Raw genomic sequence first — 22,851 nt, forward strand, 5'->3', positions numbered from 1 at the left:
TATATAAAAAAAGCCAGCTGTATTCAATTTGAAAAATATTTTAACCTTGCCCATCACCAGTGTCACTTTTTAAAAAAACACTTAAGTCCAGTAAACTTTATATATAATGGTAAAAACAAAACAACAAAAAAACTAACCAAAATTTTAGGTACATAAGACTAAGTTTTGACCTTCAGAGATCAAACCTTTCAAGCATTAGTGTTTTAAAATATGAGCTGGCTTTTCAGGAGTATAATGTATGCACTACTGTTCTATAATGAAATATTTCATTTTTTTCTATGAAGAGCAGTTTTATGTGTTGAGTGAACTGTAGAGTGTAGATCTTAAACTGGTTTGGAAATAATGTAGCCATGTAGAGTAGCGAAGTAGTATGTGAAAGTGATCTCAACTGTAAATAGTAAACCTGATTAAATAAATCTCTGTATATCCTCCCTATAAACATGTCTGGTTTTCTGTTTAAGATTCCTATGTATCTGTTCAAATGGTATCCTCATGTGCTGGAAGTGTAACCTGTCATGCATCAAAGCATCTGTCTTAGATCTCTAAGTGAGGTCATTTAAGGTTTGGTGGAAGCTTGTTTGTCGCATTACTTTTTTATTTGAAACAATATTAGAGAATCAGTACAACACAGTTAAACTTTGTGGAAAGGAAACACTGTGAATACCATTCCGGAAGAATCTGTCATTTCTTAGCAGTGGGGGATGAATATTGTAACTGCTGAGTCTTAATTACACATTGATCTGTTTTATGATACTCAGATACTTAGTCACTGCTCTGCTTTCAGTGGTTTCAGTTACAACATTCTTTGCAGAAGACAGGAATGTTAAGAACTTCTACTGTGGTTGATTATGCTTTATCATGCAAAGTACATTTTTTCCACCAAATTGATGACAATGTAATGTTCTGATACCCAAAGAAATGTCACTTAGGAAAAGGGAATTCTGATTTTCCTTAATGATGTTAAGGCCAATTTGACCTGAGAGATTTAAGTTTTAGAGGTGTTTCAGTACTCTAGAAGCATGCTTGTGGACTGCTGTGTTAATTTCTAAATGTGAGTTGCAGATAATATGCTATTAGGTTTTCATTCTTAGGATTATATGTGGGTTAATAACCTGAAAGTCCTCGTGGGACTCTAGTATTAAATTCAGTGGATGTGGGAAATAAGCCTGCTAACAATCAACTATCAGGAGAGTGGATGAATGAGGGTTATGTGCATCATGTTGTATTCCATATATTACACATGCTTGGTAAGATCCCAGACTAATGACACTGAGATAACCCTGGGTTGTAAGAATCAGACCAGGGCAGGTTTTAAAACAGATTACTGTATTACAGGCTGTGTGCTACTGTTAATAAAACTGTGCTCTTAACAAACTATTCAGGTTCTCTGACAGCAGAAGACCAGATTTCTGTCCTTTGGGAAAAAGCATGCTATTAGGAGCTGTTTCTCTTTAGTGAGCTGCTGAAGCTCTACGCCTTGCTGCTTCACTTATTGCTGAGCAGTGTAAGTAAGGTTTGCGTTGAAAAGTCTTCACCTGAGTCAAAGACCCCCATCCCAACAAGACTAGGTGGCTTTTGCTGTTGAGCAAGAAACTGTGTTATTGTTAGAGCATGGTGGAAAGGTCTTAACAGCACAAGTCTGTCTGCCAAGTAACAATTAGATAAGCAGATTTTCTTCTTTGTTACCTGGTTTGCAACTCCTTAAATGAAGTTGCATGGAAACAACTTAGGCTCCTGTAAACATTCAAGCCAGTATTTTCCAATATTGACTTCAATGTCATAATGAACAAAATAGCTTCTTGTCCATCTAAGAAAAAAGTAAACTAGTGTGAGCAGGATGGAATAGTGTTTTATGGTAGATGTTCAGTTGCTGGTTTATCTAGCTGTTATTGTTCAATCCTGTTTAGTACTGGACTTGAATCTACAGTGCAGTACAAAGCTAACTCCACTACTAGCTTAAAATAAGCTCAAGTATTAAAGGGAACTGAGGTATGGCAGCACACAGCTTAGTAGCAGCTACTTAATATTACTGAGAAAAATACTGTAAAATAGCTTGTGCTTAATGAAGTAAAAATTCACTGCTTCCAGTAACAGCCAGTTTGGTTTACTCAATAGTGCTGAAGTTTGCAGTGTAGGTTCTACCAGAGCCACATGTTGATCTGTCTTGCTCAGTATCTCTCTGGTCTGCACTGTGATCCTCTATCATTTTCTCTCAGCCTTTTTGCTGTGTATGCTAGCTACATAGTTGAAGCTGAGTAATGAGAATGAGCGCCATGCTCATTAACATTTTAAACCTGAATTCTTGATTTCTCCTTCAATTTAGTATCACTTATCTTTTTTTGCTTCTTCCAGGCACAACATCAATATGTTTTAGTAGTTTAAAAGTGCAGCATTCTAGGAATTCCTGTTTGTGTTTCCTCTTGATTATCTTGTAGTTGGATACAAGGCAATTCTGCTTTTTTTTTTTTTTTGACAAGTTGAATGTCACATTTCTGAGCTTTTGAATACAGTTATGTTGACTGCTCCGAAGAGGTTTCTTCTGTGTACTTTTTTTGAATACACAATAGGGTGTTTTTATCCCCTTACTTTGTCTGCTATGACTTACGCATTGTCTACCAGGAATCGGATCTGTTGCAGTAAGATCTTAGAGTATAGGAAATATAGAACTAATAAATGACTTTTGGTACCCCATTGATAGACTTGATAGAAGCTCTGTAGGACTGATTACACTGTAGTACATTGATAACACTGTCATGTTTCACTGCACTGCCAAACACTGATAAGGCCATCTATGAAGTCCAGCCACTTCTCAGCATCTATTACTTGTACTGTTAGTTCAGCCAGTGAAACTGTTAATACTAACCATGTTGGGTGATTCAGATAGCAAAAGGTTTGGGATTTCATTGAGGGGAGTGGGTAGATCTGTATTGCTTGACAGTAGTTCCAGTTTCAAACAGCAGTATATTTACTTCACCATAGCTGCATAGTTGAAATGGCTGCTCGTCCAAACCACCTGGGTCTGGTGCCTTCTGCTGAAGAGGAAATGAGGTCCCTGTGCAGACTGCACAAGAAATTATTCAAAGAATGATTGAATGTGTAGGTGCTCCATGGAGCACACAAGCATGTAGTTTGCAGCAGGGAGCCTCATGTGAACCACAGCTTTTTAACGTGAGATTAGAATTGCCTTTGGAGTGTTGTTCTTTCTTTCACATAAATCTATCTTCTTGCTGCTATTGGAATTACTTTTAAATGCTTTGGCATGCAAGTCCTGTGCTTTACTTTCAGAAGTGCAATGTGTGGCTTGTGAGAATCTGAGAGCTGCATTCAAGCCATGTAGTCCTATAAAGTATGGTCAGGTTTGGGTTTGTTAACTGGGAAAAGAAAGGCCTGATACGTGCTACTTAATGTTAGTAAAAGTAACTAAATCTGTCTTGGTAGTGAGAGGATGACAGGTCTTGATTTTTTTTTTTGTACTTGGAGTTCCAGATGACATTTGAGAGACTACTTACTAAAACAGATGTAGTGATAGCCTCTGCAATAAAGAGTTAGTGGAGCTTGTACCAACTGAAATTTAAGCCTTGGATAAAATCCCACTGAAAAGCACTAGAAGTCTCTGAGTGCAGCAGGTCTGGTCTTTCCTGTGCGCTGCATCCTCTAGTATATGCACGTAGTTGTATGAATGCAGTGCTCAGCAGACTGCCACTTGAACCTCCAAACTGTATTGAAGTTCTCACTCTTCACTGCCATTGTCAGTGGTTGGAGCATCTTCCCCTTCCACATACAAGCTGACTTCCACTTCCAAATCTCCTTTTAAAGTCTCAGCTTGCTAATATTCTCCTTGCTGTACATCTGTACCTTCTTATAGCTTGTCTGTTCCCTCTGGAGCTGCATTGAGTAGGTGGAAGTCTTTTTGGGGTGGCATCTTCTTAAAATGTTTTGTATGCTTGGGAAGCTGCTAAAAGCAACCTGGTATCAAGGCTTGTCTGAAATAGTGCTAGGATACAGCTTCCCCTACCTGACAAATGGCTGAGCTTGATGCAGTGGCCTATAAAGTAGCAATGGTATTTGGCTGCTAAGGGCTGTGCACAGCTGTTGGTTGATGAGATCCTAACAGTTTTTTCCTGTTTCCCTTAGTCTCACAATCTTTCTCATATTTATAGCCTGCTTCAGCAGTGATCTTTTGTTTCCTTTGTAGGGTTGTCTTTTGTGAATTTACTATTCGTTCAGCTTGGTTTTTGTGATACTGTTCAGGAGAGAGCAAAAATCAGTGACAATATACATAAAAGTTCTGCTGCTGCTTTGTTGGGAAGTCTAGGTATGATCTGATATTGATGTGACAGCATTAGGATTTGCCTGTGTGCACACAGCCCTGAAAAAGACCTGTACCCATATGTAGCAGCGGTGCAAACTTTGCCTTTCTCTCCTACTACCAGGTGAAAGGGCAATCTCCAATAAAATGCTAAAGTAGTCCTGTAACATGTTTCCTTCCATGTAGTGTATCACTAGGATTACTGCTCAAAAGGAAGGTTTAATCCCAGGCTACTTATTGCTAGAATGAAAAAAAGTGCTAGGTAAGCACAGCTGTGCAGCTGCTGCTTGCACATATGTTACATCCCAGGCAGTTTTAATAACATCCTGACAGCTGGCTGTGTTACCAGAGGTAAATGTGGGATGCACATTTTGTCCACCTGTTTATTTACTTCCTCACTATGACAGTTTGTTTCATGATGCATGCTTAGCCCAATCTGTATTTGTCCTGCTGTGGTCAACTGGCTGTAATTGTGTGGCTGCAATAGCCTCTGCTGGATATGTGCCTGATGGTGGTCGTTCTCTCCATGTATGGACCCTGGCTCCAGCTGCATTTCATCTGATGTATTTACACTGCAGATGGATGTAAAGTGCAGCTAACCCACAGCCTAAAAGCATGGCCAGGTTTTGGAGACCACTTGAACCATGCAAATAATAGTTCAAGTCTGGCAACTTAACAGGGATTGATTTGGTGATCTAGCTTGTCCTACCAGAGCAAGCCAAGGATGACTACTGCAAAGTTTCAAAAACTTTAAGTGCTCCACAATGGATAACACTTACTTCTCTCACCTGTTTCTTCTACCCAGCTTCTCCTGAGTGATCATGTTTCCTATCAAAGCTTTATGAGATTAAATTCTCTGCCAGAGGAAAGCCTGCAAAAATGGGTTGCAACTGATGAGTCATAGTAGTGTGGGGTCACAAGAGTTATTCCTGTTGACACTCTGGAGAAGGAACAGCTTTACTTTCATCTTCAATGTGTAGTGCTTTGAGCAGCAGCCTCTTTGACCAAATGGGCTTCCGCCCATTTCAGAGATTAACTTGAGCTCTTCCCAGGATGAGCTGCTGTCAGACCTTTGGTAGAATTATGCTGTGACTGAAGAACTAGAACTCATTTCCTACATGCAAATTAAGTGCTTAAGCAAATCTCTGACATTTGAGGTGCTTGAGAGCATCTGTGATTCCTTGCATGCAAAAGCAGTCTTTGTAGACCAAAGCAAGAACAGAATCAGTCAGGGAAAATTGCTTTTGAGCAAAATTCTGAAGTGTTTCTCTCATTCTCTCACCTGTAATGAAGAAGCAGTAGATATTAAATAATGCTTGCCACTGAATGAGGCTGCTAGCAAATCAAGTGAAGTGGGGTAGCGTTGAAATGCCCTCAATTGCTAGAGAAGGATAAGTTGCCCTTGGTAAAGATTGCCTTGTGTAGATCTGTACCCAGGCCTCAACCAAACAGGCTACAGATGAGGTTATTTCTCAGCAGGTTCTATAGCAGTAGTAGGCAGCCCTGTTCCTGGAAGGTACTTTCAGGATTTGGAGAATGCCCAATACCTGGAACAACGCTTGTTGCTAGGAGCAGCCTAGCACCGTACTGTGCTCTTACACTTTGAGTGCAATATCCATTTAAGAGCACAAAAGCTGCTGTTTGAACCTGGTAATGTTGCAACACGTGGGTGGAAATCAAAGGTGTCAGCATCAAGAAATGGAGTGTTGAGAATATAGGACACAAGATGGGAAAAACATAAATTTAGGGCTGATGCTGATAGGTAACCTGGGTTTTCACAGGACCCTAGAGTGGGAGGATGCATTTCTTCTACCTCTAGAAGATGGCATCTCTTTTGGGTTTGAATCCCAGACTTGAGCAGTGATGGCAGTAAAACCTGTAGCTGCTACTTAGCAGAACAAAGTCACTGCTGCCCATGCCTTACTTCCTCACAGCAATTTAGACACAAGGAGGGTTGTGCCGCCCTGCTCTAAAGACAAAGCATTTCTCATGTCTGTCAGTCCATTGAAAGCTTTCCCTTTCACACTTCTGTTAACGCTCTTATCCTGGGAAGGTTAAAGTTCATCACTTTCCCAAGAAGTTCCTACACAGACCATTCTCAGTTTCAAATTTCAGAACAATTCTTCCTTAAATGCAGCTGTTGAGCATTTGTGCCCTTGTGAAGTGGAAGGGAATGTACTCCGCCCCCTCCCCCTGCTCCCTACAGTTGGCTGTGAATGCTATCTCATGTCTGCAACCCCCTTCCCAAAAGCCATGCGGTATCACTGCAAATCAAGCAATGGCAGTGTGTATGTAACATGATTTGTCCTTTTGTACAAGATTTTTTATTGTGAATATTGATCTGACCACCACCCACTGCTCACTTGTTCAGAGTGAGTCTGGGACTCAGCAATCACAAATACGTAGCATGCCAGAAGGCTTGTCAGGTGATGATGTCAAAATACTCAGCAAACTCCCTGTGATGGATGGGTAAACTGAGGTGTGAGGCTTTGGAGAAGGCACCTTTGCTTCACAAAGCAAATACATTTGTCTTGGTTTATTGTTTTTTTGTTTGTTTCTTTGTTTTTAAAGGGGTTTAGCATGGGTTCTTCAAACAATCAAAGTGTATGTAATCCCCCACTCAGGAAATTTCATTTAAGTTTAGGCTAGATTTTCTTCAGCTTCCCCAGGTGTCCAGAGCCCCTGAGACAGGGGCTACAACAAATGCCAGCATTTGTCTTCTGTCAAGTGAAGCGGGATTTGGTTGTCAAAACCCCACTGATGCAATTATAGTTCTCTCAGTATAGTACCACTTAACCTGCTGGTTACTTCTCTATGTCTGCCCATGATTTGGTCATTTAATTGAATTATCGTAGGGGCAACAAATCTGTGTTATGTTTTCAAATCTGTACAACATTGGCTCGTCTAAATCTGATAAGTAAAATTCCTTCAGATTTCACAGAACCCCCTAGGATATGTTACCTCTCCCTCTACCCCACCCCAGTTGCCTTTATACCCTCTTCATCATCCAGAAGTTATATGGAAACCCTGGGCTATAAATTGATAGTTACGTTTAAATCCCAGTTCTATTTGCCCACTGGTTTTGAAGGGTTTTGTCTTTCCCCTTAGAAATTTCAGGCATGTCAAGTCTGATTTCTCCTGATGTTGCTGAAGGATAGCTGGGAGATGTCAGTGGTTTCTATTAGTTTTATATCTAAAACTAGTATTTAGTCTATGCCTTGGGTCAGCACACAGTGAGACAGTAAATCTGGCTTTGGGGTCCTTGTGCCAGAAAGAAATGCTGCAGCTACATGACACACAACAGTGACAGGCTGTAGATTTGCTCTTCTCTTTGCACCCAGCAGCTTTTGCCAGGTCAGGTGTCATCAGCCCTTCAACAGCTGGTAGAAAGACAGGATGAACATTGTACCATGTGCAGGGGCTGATGTGATAGAAGTATGATTATCTGGCCATTCCAGAAACTGATCCAGTTGGCTCTGGGTGTGAGCCAAGAGTGCGTAAGTCTGAAGGTAACTGTGACCTTGAGCTTCTGTCATCCAAAATGTGAGTTGGCCACTGAAATCAGATAATCACTAACAAGCAGTTTGACTAAAAGTACTTTTCTGTCCCCAGTGTTAGCTTTACCTCTATCAAGGGGGCGTTTTCATTTTGTTAATAACCCAGTCATAAGCAGGACACTAAGTTCTGTTCCTCTTCCAAAATCTATCCCACACAAGTATCTTTTCCCCCACTATAGAAACCTACCAATCAGCCCCTGCAGACTCCTAGCAATTACTTTCCAGAAGCCTGTCATGGCCTTTATCTACTTCCTCAAAAAAAAAAAAAAAAAAAAGGAGGAGGCACAAAAGCCAACAGTTTAAAAGCAATGTTCTACAGGGTGCTTCCTAGTAACAGAAAAGAAATGGAGCAACTCCTCAGCCATCCTTTCTCCTTTAGTCCCCCCTACAGAGAGCATGCTCAACACCACAGCTGCACTACAGAAAACACCTGTGATGGGAACTCTAGTTAATTTAGGAGACTGGTGAGTGTTGCTGGTAGATAGCAGTGACTGACCCTAATCACGTTTTTAATTTTGTTTTGTAACAGCCATCTCTGATTTACTTCTGAGGCCTTGCCACTCACTCCTGCCCATAACCCCATGCTACCAAGGAGATGTGGATCTGAGGAGTGAAGGCCAAGCTCGGGGCGCTTTCTTGCTCTCCTCATTCACTAGCACTGGGTGAAGTTTGTGCTTGAGGTCACATGAAACACTAGTAGCTATGTAGCTGGAGAGCATCAAAGCACGGGGAGAGCAGGTAGTTTCGAGCAGCAGAGGCTGATTTTCAAGCCTTGGCAGTTTGTTCTATACTGTGCAGAGTTGTTGCTAGTCTACAGTGAAGGTTAACAGCAATCTTTCAGTGCAGCGGGCTGTGTTTATGGACTACTGATGTAGACTATCCTGGGTTCTCTAAGCCAGCTAGTACCCACGCAGCCAAGAGATTTCATAGTACCAGAGAAGCAAGCATATTCTTTACCCCCAGTGCTTAGGTTAGGTGTTACTAAATGCTCAATTAAGCTACAGTCAGATATCACCTGATGCCTGGCTTATAATGAATCTATTCTTGGCATCTGTGTGTTTCCACTTCAGTTGCATTCAGTAGGGAGTGAGTAAGCTGCACTATGGAGCATTCACCTAGAAAACTACCTCTGGAGAGGAGTCTCAGACCTCAAATGCACCCTTTGAAGAAGCAAGACAAGAAGGAATCCAAGGTAAGCGTTGCTGCTGTTTATTTCTCAGGTATGTGATCTGTCAGTGCTTTAGCTGAAGCATGCTGGGATTATTCTTAATACAAAATTCAATCCAGGTTCCTTAAGGAGGTGACAAATGCTCTAAAACCTCTGGCAGCTGCTGTGTTCCTGGTGTTGCTGACTGTTTTGTCTAATGTAGGATGAGTTGTGTTTTTTTTTGTTCAGCTGAGTAGTTGTAAACAGTGCCAGAAGCTGTCTGTCTGTAGCAATGGACCTGCAAGCTAAGCAGGAGGTCCTTTCTTTGTGGTTAAGCCCTGACTGTGCTGGCTGTCCCAGAGCTGGGGATCGGGGATCCCCGTGTTTCCAGTCTGATGCTGCTTTGTTTGACCCAGATTTTACAACGGGCTTATGAGCTATTAACGGCACACACAGGAGCTAAAATCTGTTTTGTGCAGAGATAGGCCTCACACTGCACTTACAGGCGTTTCATAATTGTGCATGGGTGTTGTTGGTTAAATATTAATTTAAGCAGGCTTTCCAGCTTCTTAATAACAACATGGTAAAGGAGAATAACATGTATATCTGAGTCTGGTTTAAGTGTGCTGCTGGTCTGGGGGCCTACTTCCAACCTGAGCATTTTTGCTCTTGCTAAAGGAAAAATAAAACAGATTGCTGCTACACTTCTTTACAGCAGTCTCATGACCGCATTGCTCAAATGCAAAATCCATTGAGGAGAGCAGCAGGTGTGAACCTTAGTCCCTTTCTTTTCTGTTGTGGTCTGTGTGGGTAATGACTCCAATCTTTCTTGTTCCTCTTAATGGAAAGAAGAAGCCTGCGGGTTTCTTATGGCCTAGTAAAGTTTCTAGAGGTTACGAGTCTGAAATTGTTCAGCATGAAATATTTTGTTGTTTGTTGTGCAAGTTGAAGCCTACCCTGCAGTGCTTGGTCAGAAACAGCTCAGTAACTTTATTGCAAATTTGCTTGAATTAGTTTAACTCTATGTAAAGACCAGTCATAGGTTGTAAAGGGGTAATTAGGCTCCTCCCTTACAGAGCAGCTGGCAAAAGCACGTTTTCACTGGAAACAAGTTCTAGTGTGTAAACCCATCTAGAGCACAAGCAGCGTAAGTAAAGAGGTAGTCTGCTTATCACAAGCATGCTAGGAATTATCTTGACTAAGAGTTAACTGAACAAAGCTTTGTGTGTCACTGTTACTCTGGCTACACGTGTTGCTTGGTACATCCTTGCCAAAAAATGGTAGTCAGGGTGGAGGTAGAGGCTTATCAGAAGTGTTCATCAAAAAAGATTTTCAACCAAAAATGTTGAATTTTAGTTTAAGAATGTCTGCCACTGGATAGGGTCCGTTTCAATTTCACCTGAAAACTAAATGAATGCATCAGTTTTGTTATCGAAGTGTTACCAAGCTGGAGAGGTGACATTGTTATTAGGGCAGTAACCTACATTTGACCTTCCTTCTTTTCCTCCTGCCTGGGGTGGATGACACCCAAAGTGTGGGTGTACTAAGAGGGTATAGGCAATTCTTGGTATCTTTGTTCTGTCTCTGACAAGTGCTGACACACTGATGGGCAAACTGCATAGCTATGGCTTGGTAACTACTGATCAGCCACATTCTTCAGCGTAAAGCAGAGGAATTGAATTATGGGCAAACATTGCTGCTGTTTATTCATTTCCTGAATAGTCTGGAATTAGCATGTGGGATCCAAATGCAGCAACAGTGGGTAAACTTTGAAATATCTATAGCCTCATGCAGTTGCAACAGTATTAACTTGGCAGAAGAAAAGATAGGTAGAAACGAAACCAGTTCCCTGAATTAAATAGCAAAAATATGAACTGCTTTGATGGAGTAGAAACAGTAGTCGCTGTTCCAGTAGCTGCCTGTCAGCTGATGTAGACCATATGGGACGTGTAGGCAAAGATGGTCTGTAATGGGATTTCAGGGAAACCAGGACTGGGTATTGCCATCTCTTGTGTGAGACCGTCTGGGCCCCAGAGAAATGAGGAGCCTCAGTAGAGTCCGTGTCGTATATAGTTAGAGGAGATGCATCTTATAGATTTGGAAGGTTTTATTCCTCTTTAATTAAGATTATCTGCCAAATAACTACCTATTCAAGTATCATTTTATTTCCATTTATTACAGTTCTCTTTGTGAAAGACTCAGTGCTCAAGAAGCAAATGGATTAAATCCCTCATACTTCAGGTTTCCTCTCACGCTGTACGTAAGGAACTGTCATAGTTGTCTGGCAGCAGCCATTTACAATGTGGTGGCCTAGTCGAAGGCTATTGTGGACCATTTTTCTGTCACTGTTCAATTCAGATATATTCACAGAAACTTGTCATTGACATCCTCAGCCTGAATGAGCACTACTCTTCATATAATCTAGTGCCATAAATGCCAATCAAGTCCCTGCAGTACCTCTCAGCCTCTTCTAATGAGAGGTACTAAGAGCCCTTCAGCATCGATGCAGATGTGCTGCATAATAGCTTGGGGAAGTGTGGGAAGGACAAGAGTGCTATGCAAAGGACTGCAGGAAAATAAAGAGAAAGGGGCTGCAGTAAGTTTTGATTTCTGAATCAAGAAATTATAATAAGATAATGGAAGTGCTTCTGACCCTCACTGTGTTTCATTTGAGACAATTGAATTGAACGCTGTGGCTTTTCCTCCTGTCTATATTCCTGTTTCTTTCTGTTGTCTTAACTAACAGTTCCGCCCTGCTCCATGCCTTTTTGAGCAGCAGTTTAATATTTTCCTTGACTTAGTTCAATTTTAAGATCTGAAACCTTTACAAGCAAGGTCATTCTGGCCCCAGAATTAACGCTTTCTGCTTCAGATTAAATTGCTGATGTATGTATTTAACCATATATAAAAGCTGAAGAAGGAGGAGTGGTAGAAAGTATTTAATGATCTCATAAGTACAGTGGCAGCTGGAAACATTCCTAAATACTAGACTAGAAAGACTGATAGAGCAGTAATCTGTGAAGTACAATGAACCTGCACAAGGCAGCTGCTCTAAAGACGGTTTGTTGTAGAGCAAACACATTACAAGGAACTGGAAAGGAGCCAGGGCAGGTCTGTGCCAGCTCTCCCGGAGGTACAGAGGCTGTAGGTAGTCAGAGACTGAAAAAGCTGTGGCCAGAGGAGGAGGAGAAGAAGGAAAGGATCAGCCAAGTGAACAGCGAAGTTGGAAGGAGAATGCTTGGCACTTCTTTGCCATACTTAAAGGAGAGAGATCAGGGCAATGCAGCACTGCTGGAAGGCTGCTTTTTTTCTTTTCTTTTTTTTTTTTTTTTTTTCATCTTTCGCCTCTTCCTTTAAACATGAAAAATCCCAGCAAAGTGTCAGAGAAACTATCCAACCAAGACAAAAGCAGACCTTGGGCTCATCATCTGTCCTTAGTTTGCTGTCCCAGAGTCCAGAGCAGAGCCAAGGTTACTTCTTTGTTCTTTTTCCTTTAGTGTAGTTAAGTTCTAGGCAGGATTTTTCTCCCAGACTTACCAAGACTTGTAACACTGATGGCAGCACAGCGTGCAGATAGTGGGAAGGACCTCTGTAAGAAACCCAAGTCCTCATCTCACTGAGGTGGAGACAGTTTTTGCAGACAATGTAGGCCAGAAGGTGCCAGGGGTAGAGAGGGTCAGGGTAGGAAGGAAGAAGAAAGCATGGTCAGTTGGTTATCTCCTGACTGGTAACTGTAGAGGACAGTATTATGGGTTGCCCTTGGTCAGCTGCAGCAGCCATGTATGCTCTTTGTTTTCAGTAGTAGAATATTTTCAGTCTGAGGGTTGGGACTACTCTTCATCAAATCCTTTCGAGATAGGAACCGGGCACAAAGCCTCGCTGCCCATTCCTTTCAGCTGTCCACCAGCCGTCCTCGCTTTCTTCAATGACAGCTACGATGTCTCCTTCGTTGATGTCCAGTTCATCCATGTTCTGAGAGGAGACAGGGAAAAGAAAACATGGTTAGCCTGAGAGCGCACGGGGACTCAAGCATGTATCTGGTGGGGTTTTGACCCTGCCTTTCTTTGAGAGTCTGTCAGTGTCATTTTGGTTGGGAATAAGCTCAAAATACCAGACAGTGAAGGATTAAGCAATTATGGAGCTGGCTATTTCCTTAAGATCCTCAGAAATTTCCCTAGCGTCCCTGTTGTCACCTCCTGAGCAGCCTGGCTGGTGCATCCTAGCAGAAGGCTGGAAGGGGTTAATGCGACTGTCCTAACCCAGCCAGCCGTGACCTTCCCTCAGTCTGCAGGGGTAGCTCGATTAAACAGTTTGAGGCTTAATTCCCAGGGGAGATAAAAAGAGTATCTGTACTAATCCAGGCCTTAAATAGGTCTTTCAGTTCCCTTAATGCAGAACAGCGGTGACCAGTGGAGGAGACTTTAAGCTGACAGGTAATCAAGCTGTGAAAGTCCCGTTAGGGAAGGCTAATGGTTTAGCAAGAATCCATGTGAATAAAAAAACATTTATAACCAGTCCTGAGGAAAATGCAGAAAAAATCTCAAGTTTCATTTTTATGGGCATGGAGCTATCTCTGGATGTGGATAAAATCGTGAAAAGCACAAGGTGGAAAGAGGAGGCAGATTATCCCACGTGTCCCATGTGCAGTAGGTTTTATTTGCACCATCCTTTGAAACGTGGCTGCTGTCAGAAGTAAGGTATCAGGCAGGATGCATCAAGGGCCTGAGCAGTCTAACTGTCTGGGTACTTCAGTCGGAGTGCTCAGATTTTAGTGGAGGTGAGGGGTTTTTGTCATTTCTGCTGTTTTAGAAGGTAACTTGTACAACAGGAATGACGACGTTACCTCTCCTTCGGGCAGCTCAAAATGTAAATGTGAGAAGCATGTATTTTTCTGTTTGATACTTGATGCAGTGGTTTGCCCACTACTGTTGTGATTTTTACTAATGTTATTATGCCTAGAGAGGTCTGAAGCCAGTGAGAGTTTAATATCCAGGTTAAGGATGCAGGTTGCTGTTTGTAGTTGTCTTTTGATGCATAGACATAGATCCAGTCCACTGTGATTCTGCTGCTTGCACCACTGAAGTACAGGGACACACTATAGTTTATGGGGATTTGGTCCTCTCCAGCATGGAAGGAGACCTCAGTTAAAGCCCAGTGTGTTAAACTGGAGCAGGAATCTCCAAATAATAAGTGAGATCACATGGAGAAGTGTTCTGAAATCAGCATCTGTCACACATTCTTCTGCTGTAAAGCCACAATAGAGTTTATGTGAGGAATCTGTAGCCACCTTCCCTAGGAGAACGTTTCACAGCAAATGTAAGTTCGAAATGCTCAATACTGCTTACTTAGCCATCATCACCTGAAAATGAAAGTTTTCCTTGTCCCTTCAATTCCCTGTATCTCTAAAATGAGAGTGCAACACAACAGTGATTTAGGCAATGGTATAGCATGCTAATATGTATTCACTTGCAAAAAATGCTTGAGAGAGCATAGCCCAGTGATTTGTGGCAACAACTGGCCTTTGGCCAGTGACCTTCACCAACAAGTCTCTGTGTTCCCATCTGTCAAGTGGAGTTAACACCTCCTTCACAGAATTAACACTTCCAAGACATTTGGATCAATGTCAGCTGTTTTAAATCTGGCACTGTATGAAATATTTAGTTGGAAGCCTTTGCTTACCTGGGCTGTGTAGTCGTAAAGTACTCTGTAGTCCTGTGATGATGTGATTCTTGCTTGCTCGTTTACAAAAATGGATGCGTAGACCCCATCTGCTTTCTCTGTTGGGGAAAAAAAAAGGGGGGGGGAAATGAGGAGAGAGGAAAAAAAAAAAGGAAAGAAAACAAATAAAGGGTTCCATTGCTTAGAAATGCATGGGATCATATGCAAGAGTTCACAAATACAAGGGTCTCTGTTCTCTGCCTGGAGGTGTACATGTATAGAAAAGCTGCCATGAAGTGTAGGTAAAATCCTGCACAAAAACTGTGTCCCATTGATTGGATGACAATGCACCCATTCAGCTTTGTGGGAGGCCAGAAAATAGTTTTAGCTTCATCCAGGTTGGGAAAAATGTTTACCCTGCTAAAGCACAATCGCAGTAATCCCAAAAGGAAGCGCTGTGATTAAACTGGTTTAAAATGTTTGCTACCAGAGGTGTAAAATTCTAGCAGATTCACATGGGGCTTTTCTTTTTCCTTTGAGATGTCTCATCAGATGTTTTCCACTAGTTTATATAGTTTCCAGGTAGTTGTTTGTCACTGACATATTTCTTTTGGAAGATGTTGTTTTAACCCAGCTTGTCATAATGAGGGAAAACTCCTGTTATTCTGGAGGAGACAGAGCTGGCCTTTTTGAAAAGCAGCACCTGGGTCTCTTCTTTCATTTTAGTGCTGGTGCTGGGACCACAGCAGCAAAATGGAACCACCAAAGCCTAGCTAGTGTCGATGCTGTTGTGTTAACACAACAATCCCCACTGAGGCTGCCCTAGTGTACTCTGCATCCCCTGGACAGTGAGAGTGCAACTACAAGCTTAGATCTGGCTGAAGGACTGCTCTAGAAATGGCTTTAAGGTGCAGGACTGAGCATGAGAGTTGGGTCTCCAGGTGAAAATCCCCCACTGAAGTACTGGACACACAGTGCCAGCAGGATACTGCAGGACTTAAAGAGGGACTCAGTGTGTGCCTAACTCCTTGAAGAGTCCTTAAATACACATCTCTGCTTAAAAGCAACATAACAAAATGGTCAAAACCAAGTGAGAAATACCATAATGCTTCTGTTTGCACATAGTCACAATCAAGAATGTTGGCTTAGTGCTGGGAAGAGGAGAGCGGCGTTTCCTCCCAGGGTCTACCTGGGAACCTTCTCCTGCCATGGAGGTGAGCAGAGGTCCCCCTGCATGTGACTCCTCTGTGTGAGCCAGGGTGACAGTGCTCTGCAGCACATGGGGCAGCCAGTTGCCTGTCTCTTCCCACAGCAGGTGTAGTTATTCTGCTCTCAGGAGCACCATCAGTTCTCTGACTTTTTAGATTTTGAAACAAGCTGTGGAGCAGGCAGAAGAGCCTGGCAGATGCCACTTAACCATTTTTGAGGCCCTTGTCCAGCAAACAGTGTCCCTTCCCATCCCTAGCCTAAGGAAGTTCAGAAGGAATGACTATCTTCAGCTGTGTCATCACCGTCTGCTTCAATTCTTCAGTGCTCCAAATGGGACTGAGCTGCTGCTTCTGGAATGTACTGGGGTTCCTTCCCCCTCAGCTGTGCCAAAGCTTGCTTTTGCTTTGAGAAGGACTGTGTGGTGAGGAGAACAGTGAGGGACTGAACAGCTCTAACCTACAGGGCCCGGCTAGAGGTGAAGGGGAAGGCAGGCTCTAACTGCATGCTCACAGCCTGGTATGTCAGCCCAGGTGAAAAAGCCATCTTACCAGCCAGGGGGTTCCCAAAGCATGATGACTAGAGCATGCTACGTGTGCAGCAAGGTCTGCTTGGGCTCCACGTAACATCTGAATGACAGATGGGCAACCAGCAGGGCTTTTTATTCACTTACAGGGAGACTGTTTTATCAGGCCTGAGTACAAGGTGCTGCCACAGATGCTGACTGTTCACTTGGATAAAGTCGAGAGCTACTGTTAAATCCAGCATGTGATATAGCAGTGCTGTTCAGTTCTTGGTAATGTCTTCCTTCTGCAGTTGTTACACAGCTCTGCGAGGGGCTGAATGCCTCCAGGTTGTATCCGTGTGGATGCTGCTGCACGCTGAGGAAAGCGGCTGGTGCCTGGCAGGTCCAGCTGGTGCTGGGTAGTGCTGGAGGGTCTCCCCTGCCTGAGACTAAATGCAACAAATAAGAGAGTCTGGGCTCCCTTACCGGGTGCCCAAGCAGGCAAGGCAGGCCTCGCAAAGTCTGTGTAGGTTTCAAAGCTGTTTTAAAACAACTTTTTTTGTTTCCTTTAGGCAGGAATCACAGTTAAAATGTTTGTTTTAAATCAAGTCAATAACTATGTTATAAGCTGTTCCTTTCTGTGTAGTCCAAATACTATTGTTTTAAATGTCCTCTGGTAAATGCCTGGCTGCAAAGATTGTGATAAGACAATCTAACTGTGAAATGAGATGAATATTTGCATTCATAAGGCACGAAGCTGATCTGTTTAAAAAACTTGAGGGACCCCCTTGCACTTTCTAGAGGTAGCATATTCAAGCTTAGAGAAGAGTATTTTCTTAGTTGGACTGTGTTGGTCTGAGTGTACAGTTCACTCTTACTCAGAGCTTTTGAAGATCTTACGACCCTAAGAACACGTGGCCGATTTGGCACTTTAAACTAGGAAAGCTGCCCAACGCATATCTGAACTAAATCAGTTTCCAGGCTACTCTTTGTATTGTCTACCAACATGTGAACATGTGCTGCACCATTTCTGCTACATATCAAAGTTTGATTTAGCAAAATGATCTTAAACAAACACAGCTGGTAAATGTACTTCCTGAGGAGGCATACCAAGAGGAGGGGCTGAAGGAGTGATGCTTTCAGCATTGTTCTTGCTGCTTCCGTGCAGTAGTCCGGAGAATCTGCAGAGCCAAGAGAAGACAATGACAAAGTGAGTGAACAGGACTGGGTAGGAGTGTTTCTTACACTTTGCAAGTCTTGGTTGTCTGATTTGACCTTCCCTCCATCTGCCATGGTGCTGAGTGCATGTTACCTCTTCCTGTGGCGAGCTACTTTCATTTATGCTGTAGATATACTTATCTTCAGCTAAAAATATATTTAAAAAATAAATCATAAAAATACTAAACCTGTTGAATTGTCAGCCATCATTAAATGGCGCACAAAACGCGTCATGTAGTATTTTGTTGTGGATCCAAAAGCTCATGAGGCAAAACTCCAGTTGTTGCCTCACACTATTGATATGATGAGAATTTCAGTTATTTGCAAGAAATTACTGTTCGTTTGCAGACAGAAAAATAAAATAATTTAAAACACAAAGCTTGTATAACAGGCCTTTCTAGAAATTGCAAGCTTAAGTGATTTTTTTTTAATTTATCCTGGTTGTTTTCAGTATCACAGCTGGATACTGGACAGCTACTGGAGGCAAAGTGAGAATATGGCTTAAGATTCTCAAGCACAGATAGCAATAGCATTGAGTGCTCAAGACGTATATAAAGGAGTTGATTTTTCACCTAGTGAGTGGTCAATGTTTCAGGAAAATGGACATCTAAACTCAACAGCTTCTGATACACTGAAATTAAGTATCTCTAGGCTGTTTGTCCATGCAGAGCATGGTGGTATTCTAAATGGCCATACAATTGGCTTCTGTAATTACATAGGATGCAGCGTTGGAATTGATTATTATAGAAAATCTTGTTCCCACTGAAAACCATAATGTTATGTATAAACCTTATCAGCCCACTCACAAGCCTGGACCATGCTTTAAATGGGTGAACACAGCCTGCTCCTTGTCTTTGCCATGTAATAAGGCTTGTCAAAATACAAAGCTCCTCTGCTTTAAATATGATGCCATTCCCACCTTAAATTAGCCATTTTAGTATAAAATATTTAAACCAATAGCTCTATTGTGCTCTTGTGCTGATATAACTGCATTCATGTCACAGCATTTACCAGCAAAAAAATGGATAAGAAAAACAAAACAAAACAAAAATCGCCTCCCTAATCATCACAGTTATTCCACTAAGTATTTCTTGCTTTGGTCCAGATGCAGAGAGCAGTTCTTTGTTTTGCTCAGTGGGGGGGGATTGCTGGGAAAGACAGCCCTCCCCAGCCTTCGCTCCCAGCAAGATTCATGTTTGCCTTCCCTTGCACAAAGCGTTTTTGTGTTATGTGCCATCGCTCACTGGGAAAGAGGAAATAAGTGAATGCTCTCCAGCACTGGCCAGCTAATTGTTTTAGGAACATGTCCTCTTGTCTCCCCTCTCAGTAGGTCATAGTAAAAATATTCTGGCACCGGTTGTAATAGGTTTACTTCTTCTGTTGAGTTATGTTTATTGATATGTGGCTGCCTCTTGCCACAATGCAGGAAGTAATAACTTCTCCGGGCCTGTTTCCTGTCATCACACACTGCTGTGTTTCAACGGAGAAATACCAGTTATGAGAACAAAAATGTACCGCTCACCTCTTCATCATCCCACAAGACTGGGTTGGGCTGCTGTTACCTCTGTTTGGTTCTCTGCTGTAGTAGTTCTCATATCCTATTGCACCTGCAAAAGGGCAACAAAAAGCGATGTTCAATCAGGCAAAACCTATTTCACCCTACCAGCAGACAGTGCAGCAGTTCAGGGGCTGTTGGAGCAAAATGCAACACAACATCTATCTGCACTTGCCTGTCTCGTGTTTGGAGCAGCTCAGAGGGACTTGCGGCTTGCCAAAAGCCATTCAAGTGATTGTATGCAGATACATCCTTGGTAAAAATTCAGGACCATATCAAGGTCCTGAATAACCACTCTGACAGTGGTGGCAAACCCTAATTTAGAACAGTTTACTCCATGACTGTTTCATCTGTTTTCTTAAAAGCCAAAGCTTTAAGGGAAGAGAGCACAGTCATTGTGAGCCCAATACAGTTGGCTACAGTGGTTTTTGTTTTTCTTCCTTAATGTATTGAGTTGGGAGTTTCTGTTGAAGCTGGGAAAGTTTTTGAATGTTTTCACCAGCAGCAATAATGAGCAATTTCCTGGTCTGTGCTTGTACTTAAGTGTCTTCCTACCTTTCATATCTCCCCCTCCACCTCCTGAGAGATGATTTGCTGTTTACCCAGAGATGGTTTTTTTTTTTTCCTCTCTCCAACACAGTTATGTTGCCATTCCTTCACTCCCCCCTATGGTGTTGTTAGGATGCAATTGAGACCATTTACAACTCTAGCTTCAAAGATGAAATAGTTACAGATTTATTTTTCATCTCATAGCTGCCAGTGCAGTTGCTTAGAGCTGGTGGCCAGACACCCTTTCTGCCTTCTCAGTGTTACAGCCAAATAAATATGAGTCAAATCTGATTCAGAAGGCCTGATTAACTCACTTCTGACACCAGTTAATTAAGAAAAACATTGAGCTTGAACTTGTTGGATCAGCCAAGGCCATAAACAGAGCAGGCACATGCAGCTAGTGAGTGTGAAGAGTCCCTACAAGTAAAACTCTCAGAATTTAAGGAGTTTTCTGACCATTTTAAGGTTTCGTCTCTTAACCTTCTAGACTGTCACCTGCTATCATTTTTAGCCTGTAATTTGTGTTAAGATTAGGTGGAAGAGGGGAGAGAGCAATAGGATCAAGAAACCAAGAGGTCTACCCCTACACAATGCAAAACCATGTGAGTTTTCCCCCTGCATTTTGCAAATAATATATCAGATCAACAGCTCACCATGTGCTACAGGGCAGACCCATTAGCCAGAGCTGTGGAGATACCAGGATGTTACTTCAGAATATGTCACCTTTTGCCGCTAGAAGGTGGCAAAAAAATAAAAGCAAGAATCACTTGTTTCTTTGCCTTTCATAAAGCTCTGAAGGTTTGTTCCCACCTATTTTTTATTAGAAATGAGTCTTGACATAGCCAAGAACTGTTTGCAGAAAATTGCCTAGGCGACCAGAGAATGAGAAATCTCACACAGGAGGAAAAAAACTAGCTGAGAATTACAAATCTTTTTTCGTACAGAGGTTGCTTTACACCATTGCAAAGCACAGTTCTCCCTTCTGCCAGTGAAAATGTAGCTTTGCCTAGGTGAAAGCTCCTGTAGCAGTCAAATTTAAATCCCCTAGTGAATAGCAGTCAAATGGCATCCAATGCACCAGCATCTATATTATTAGTTTAAAAAAAAAAAAAAAAAAAAAAACTTCCAAATGCTAATTCTTAATTTTTATGGATATAATGACAGAAATGCTGAGTGAAAAACAGGCCTTAGATAGCTCAGTGCTGGATGAGTGACAGCAAGCAGCTCTGCTGGAGAAGTTGCTAGCGTATAATTGCTGCCAGCTCTGAGCTCTGATGGAATCCAAGGGCTCTGAGCTGTTCCCGTACAAGATAATGACCCCAAGGGACGGTGTTTGTACTACTGACGTTTGTACCTGTACAATCCCTAGCATGGAAGGTTTTTATCAGTATAGAATGTTTTTATGCCAGTATAGGTTATTCCCTGCTCTGAAAGGAAATGAGCTCTGCTTAGACTCCCAAGTCCACGCTAAGGGGGGGGGGGGGTTCTCTTTGACATCTCGGTGTAATATTGCAGCAGATAGTGGAAGTGAAACGGTGTCTGTACACGGGCTAAAAAATAAGTGAATAGAGAAGGTCTTTTCAGAATAGATAGGTATTGTCAGCTAATGAGGTGATGAAATGGGGATTTTCTGTCCTTTGACAAAGGCTGTGAATCCTTGTTTACTGCAGCACTGCAGGAAAGTGCAGGCTTTCACTCAGCCTGTGAATATCGGATATTGTTTGCTGAAGTAAGGTGTGGTTAGTATTTGGTCATGTGAAATGTTAGGTGGCTCATTTCTGATGGCGTGTTTGGAGAACTGCTAACCCCGGAGCAGCGTGTTTTCATTTTACAACTGCTGTTAGCACTACCTGTCCCACTTTCTGTTTCTGCCCAGAGGCTTTGATCACTGAAGTTGATGAAGAGGCTCATTTGCCTTGAAGAGACAGCCCATGAACTTCAAGTCGTTTCTGCATGCTGGGGCAAAGCCAATTTCATTTTTTCCCCCAGCTAGGGGCTTGCCTCTATACAAACAACTTCTTGCGGGGATGAAGGAGGTTATTCCCCATCAGGCAGGTGCAACAAAATGGGATACCAAGCCTGGCTTTCTCAGTGCTACAAATAAAGAGGCACTATCTGTGTCGAGGGGACACCAGAGTGCAGTTAAATGATAATTTGGCTCTGACTTGTCACCACTGCAGGAAATTGAGGATGCTATTTTGCAAGGCAGTTTGCCACCTCCTTGGTGGTGCGAGTTCAGCTGTGCTGTGAAATAAGCATCACTGAAAAACAAAAGCCGACCTCTCTCTTTTTTTTTTTTTTTTTTTTTTGGGGGGGGGGGAGGAGGGGAAAGGAGGTTTATTTTTAATGTGGATCATTGAGCTATCCCACTTACACCGCTTGCCGTGCAGTGGTGACAGCACAGTGAGGGGGAAGTGAGCCACAGTGGGTGGGAATGAATAGCCAGAGCGGAGAGCGAGCAGGCTCCTTCAGCTGCCTTCGCTTCCAGTGGAGAGTGCTGCACCACCACAGCCCAAAGCTAGTGGATGACTCATCTGATGAGACCGATCGGAATAATTACCTGGAGGTTGTGTTCCCGTCATTTTGGTCTTAATGAAGTAGTCTATGTCTGACTCTACAACGCAGTTCTCCAAGCTTACCCGAACCTCTTCATACAACTACAAAACAGAAGTCAAGAATGTAATGTTAAACATTTCATGTTGAATTAGCAATTAATGATTTTCTAATAGTTTTCCCCTTAAAAGAAACTATTCTTGGTACGTGTCTGATCTGGATGGTTCTTTGGTCTGTCCCCCGTACAGCGATTTTTGTAAACACGGTTGTTGATTTGTGTTCTGAATATCCTTCTATCAGAGGAAGATAAATTAATGACAGGAACCAACCACTGAGAGTTAAAACACAGAGCTACTTGAGTGAGGAGTATGACCCACGCTTTTTAGGATGTGAGTCACAAGCCTCCAACTAGATAAAAAGTTTGAGGGGAAAAAGCAAAGCACCGACACAGTGATGTATCCTTTGTCTTCCTATTCTGAGCCCATGACCAGATGCCTTTCTGAAAGGTGTGCCTGAGCCCAAATATACTCAGCCGAGTAGTCTGGTATTTGGAGGCATTCCCCAGCAAACCGAGGGGAGGAGGCACACTCAGCA

The 22,851-nt window shown here is 42.4% G+C and overlaps 1 protein-coding gene across 1 annotated transcript in view; it reads right to left on the reverse strand.

Annotated features, from left to right (window-relative positions):
- Positions 1-11,102: 11,102 nt before the first annotated feature.
- The window catches only part of PSTPIP1 (proline-serine-threonine phosphatase interacting protein 1), a 54,703-nt gene continuing 42,954 nt past the window's right edge, over positions 11,103-22,851 (reverse strand). The window contains exons 11-15 of the mRNA XM_068695875.1: positions 22,265-22,361; positions 19,123-19,207; positions 17,493-17,563; positions 14,693-14,790; positions 11,103-12,985 (exon numbers count right to left, since the gene is read on the reverse strand). Of these exons, the coding sequence (XP_068551976.1) occupies positions 12,854-12,985; positions 14,693-14,790; positions 17,493-17,563; positions 19,123-19,207; positions 22,265-22,361 (483 nt within the window). The 3' untranslated portion in view covers positions 11,103-12,853. The remainder of the gene's footprint in view (positions 12,986-14,692; positions 14,791-17,492; positions 17,564-19,122; positions 19,208-22,264; positions 22,362-22,851) is intronic.

The sequence above is a fragment of the Anas acuta genome, chromosome 12 (genome assembly GCF_963932015.1).
Source record: "Anas acuta chromosome 12, bAnaAcu1.1, whole genome shotgun sequence".
NCBI lineage: Eukaryota > Metazoa > Chordata > Aves > Anseriformes > Anatidae > Anas > Anas acuta.